This window comes from Eimeria acervulina, genomic scaffold, assembly GCF_000499425.1.
Source record: "Eimeria acervulina Houghton genomic scaffold, Eah_scaff1255, whole genome shotgun sequence".
Taxonomy (NCBI): Eukaryota; Apicomplexa; class Conoidasida; order Eucoccidiorida; family Eimeriidae; genus Eimeria; species Eimeria acervulina.
The window spans coordinates 5001-8761 of NW_013549326.1; the positions used below are offsets into that span (position 1 = coordinate 5001).

Genomic DNA, 3761 nt, shown 5'->3' on the forward strand with positions numbered 1-3761 from the left:
CTGTTGCTGCTGCTGCATTCGCTGCTAATGTTGCTCCTGCTGTTGCTGCTGCTGCTGCTGCAGCAGCTATTAGCTGTGTGCTGCTGCTTGTTTTGCTACAGAGAAGATAGCAGCAGTGAGAATCGAAGACCTTGACTTCAGCGGCTGTAGCTATGATACTCCCATAGCAGTCCTTGTACGTACACCCCACAGTGTCTCCGCAGCTCTTATTGCTGCTGCTGCTGCTGCAGCTGTTGCTGCCGCTGTTGCTGCAGCTGTTGCTGCCGCTGTTGCTGCAGCTGTTGCTGCTGCTGCTGTTGCTAGGGAGCTATTATTGAGGGGATATGTAGTGTGGGGCCGTGTACAGTTGCTGCTATTTGCATGCATGTCTGTTGCTGCTGTTTGCATGCAGCAGCACATGATTCGTTTGCTGCTGTTTGCATGCATGCATGCATATAGTTTGCTGCTGTTTGCATGCAGCAGCAGATATAGTGTTTGCTGCTGTTTGGACGCAGCACATGATTCGTTCGCTGCTGTTTGGATGCATGCATGCATGCAAAGATAGTTATATATTTTGCTGCTGTTTGCATGCAGCAGCACATGATTCGTTTGCTGCTGTTTGGATGGATGCATGCATATAGTTTGCTGCTGTTTGCATGCAGCACATGATTCGTTTGCTGCTGTTTAGATGCATGCATGCATGCATACATGCATGCATATAGTTTGCTGCTGTTTGCATGCATGCAGCACATGATTCGTTTGCTGCTGGATCCAGACCCTGCACGGCGACCGAAGCCTCGCGAGGTGTATGAACGACATCCGGTGTTTACTGTCCCTCCTCATGTTATTTTAAGAGAGACACTAGGATCGCTTGTTTGGAGGTTTAACTCTCAAGGGCTTACACGTCAATAATCTGCTGCTGCTGCTGCTGCTGAGGCAGCTGCGGCAGCTTTGGCTGCTGCTGATGATGCAGCAGGAAGAAAAACGCAGCGAATGCTGCTCCTAAAAGTGGAGAGGCAAATCTGCTGCTGCTGCTGCTGCTGCTGCTGCTGCTGCAGCAGCAGCAGCAAAAGAAGAAGCGCAGCTGCTTTTGTTGTAGCAAGGACTTTCTCAGCGACAGAGAAGGCAGAGGTTGTAGCAATATCAGTAGCAGCAACAAAAGCAGCAGCAGTTGCTGCTGCTGCTGTTGTTACTGCTGTTGTTGCTGTTGTTGCTGCTGTTGCTGTTGCTGCTGTTGTTGCTGCAACTCCTCCTGTCTCTGTTGAAGCAGCAGACACATCAAAGTAAATGGAGACAGATAAGCGGTTTTTATTTGCTTTCTTATTTCAGGGTCTGCTGCTGTGCTGCTGCAGCAGCAGCACAGCAGCAGCAAGCAGCAAATGCTGCAGCAGTTGCCGCAGCAATTGCTGCAGCAATTGCTGCTTCTTTAGCCCAAACAACTTGCTTTGCATCCTTTGCAGGCATTTCAAAGTTTATATCTTCGCTCGTGTGAAACTCTATTAAACTCTGATCTGCCCTGCTGCAGCTGCAGCAGCTGCTGCTGCTGCTACCGGGTTTGCTTTGGCTGCAGCAACTGCTGCTGCTGCAACTGGTACTGAGTTTGTTATCGCTGCAGCAACTGCTGCTGCTGCAACTGCTACTGATTTGATGCTGCTGCTGCAGCAACTGCTACTGATTTGATGCTGCTGCAGCAGCAACTGCTACTGAGTTGCTGCTGCTGCAGCAACTGCTGCTGCAGCAGAAGTACTCCCTAGCAGCAGTTTCACTTGCAGCTTCAGTTTGGTGAAGCATTTGCTGCTGGACTTGCTGCTGCTGTTGCAGCAGGAAGTGCTGCAGCAAACTCGTGCAAAAGCATCAGCAGCAGCAGCAACAGCAGTAGCAGCAAATATAAAGGGCTTCTCTCCTTGGGGTTTGTCTCTTTAATATATTTATTTATTAAAAGTCAGGGCTGAGTATCTGAAAAAGACAGACAAACGACAAAGGAGACAGCAACAAAGGAGACACATCACCGATTAAGTGTCTCCTGCAGCAGCAACGACCGCCTAACAAACCCTAATAAACCCTCATAAACCCTAATAATAAACCCTAAAAACAAACCCTAATAATAAACCCTAAAAACAAACCCTAATAATAAACCCTAATAATAAACCCTAATAATAAACCCTAATAATAAACCCTAATGATAAACCCTAATAATAAACCCTAAAAACAAACCCTAATAATAAACCCTAATAATAAACCCTAATAATAAACCCTAATGATAAACCCTAATGATAAACCCTAATAACAAACCCTAATAATAAACCCTAAAAGTTGAGTTTGAAGAGACAGCTTACGGATGCAGTATTTAGCATCAGCGATGAGGGCTTCGAGCTGAGCGACATCTTTTGGTCTTCTTGCTGCTCTTGCTACAGCAGAGACATTTAGAAGAACACTATTTGTCGGGTGTACATGCAGCTTTGCTGCAGGAAGAGACACATAGCAGCAAAAGGAGACAGCAGCAGCAAAACCGATTACTCAATAAACTAATTCAAACACCACAAGAAATAATAATAACATACATAATAAAATATACTCGGTCTCTTTGTCTCTTTCTTTATTTGCTTCTGTCTCTCTCTGTCTCTGTCTCTCTGTCTCTGTCTCTCTGTCTCTGTCTCTCTGTCTCTGTCTCTCTTTGTCTCTGTCTCTCTGTCTCTGTCTCTTTGTCTTTGTCTCTTTCTTTCTATTTGTCTCCTTTGTCTCTCTTTGTCTCTCTTTGTCTCTGTCTCTGTCTCTGTCTGTCTCTATTTGCTTCTATCTCCTTCTCTGTCTATGTCTCTCTCTCTATTGTTGCATATTTGCTTGTTAGCTACTTAATTAGTTAGTTAGTTAGTTAGTTAGCTAGCTAGCTAGCTAGTTAGTTAGTTAGCTAGCTAGCTAGCTAGCTCGTTAGTTATTCTTACGCATATCCTGATCCATTTGTTTAAGGAGGCCGTCGATAACTTTATTAAAGAGAGACACCTTCAGGAAGAGACACTTTGAGCTGCTAGGGGGGCTCCTGCTGCAGCAGATTTGTTTATAAGCAGCGATGCTGCTGCTCTCAAACTTTTCGCTAGCTAATGCACTTACAGAGTCTAGCACTGAACAAAATAAACAAACAAATAAATAAATAAATAAATAAATAAATATTTAATTAATTAATTAATTAATTAATTAATTAATTAGATAAATAAATAGATATATAAATGTTTAAGTACTTATATATACATCGACATATAAATATATTAGTATATAAATAAATAAATAATTAATTAATTAATTAATTAATTATTTAAACTAAATAAATAAATAAATAAATAAAATAAAATAAACAAATAAATTAAAGTAGTAAATTAATTAATTAACTAATTAAATATATTAATATACAAATAATATTATTGTTGTTTATATACACTTCACTCATTTTGCTTATTATATTTTATATTGTGCATTAATTAATTTATTATTAATATTATTTTTATATTATTATATTAACAACACAATTCTCTAATATATATATATATATATATTATATATACATAGATTTAGATATAGATATACATATACATATATATACATATCTATATATGTATATATATACATATATATAGATATCTATATATATAGCTATCTATATATATAGATATGTTTATATATATAAATAGTCAATAGTCTATATGGATATTACATATATATATACATAAATATGTGTATATATAATTAGTATATATATATATATATATATATATATATATTATATGCAT

The 3761-nt window shown here is 39.4% G+C and overlaps 1 protein-coding gene across 1 annotated transcript in view; it reads left to right on the top strand.

The window, feature by feature from the left end:
- Positions 1–891, top strand: part of EAH_00057630 (Rhoptry kinase family protein ROP21, putative) — a gene marked incomplete at both ends in the record, with an annotated part of 5641 nt that extends 4750 nt beyond the window's left edge. The window contains 2 exons of the mRNA XM_013393718.1: positions 102–175; positions 727–891. Coding sequence (XP_013249172.1) covers positions 102–175; positions 727–891 — 239 coding nt within the window. The remainder of the gene's footprint in view (positions 1–101; positions 176–726) is intronic.
- Between the last annotated feature and the right edge of the window lie 2870 nt (positions 892–3761).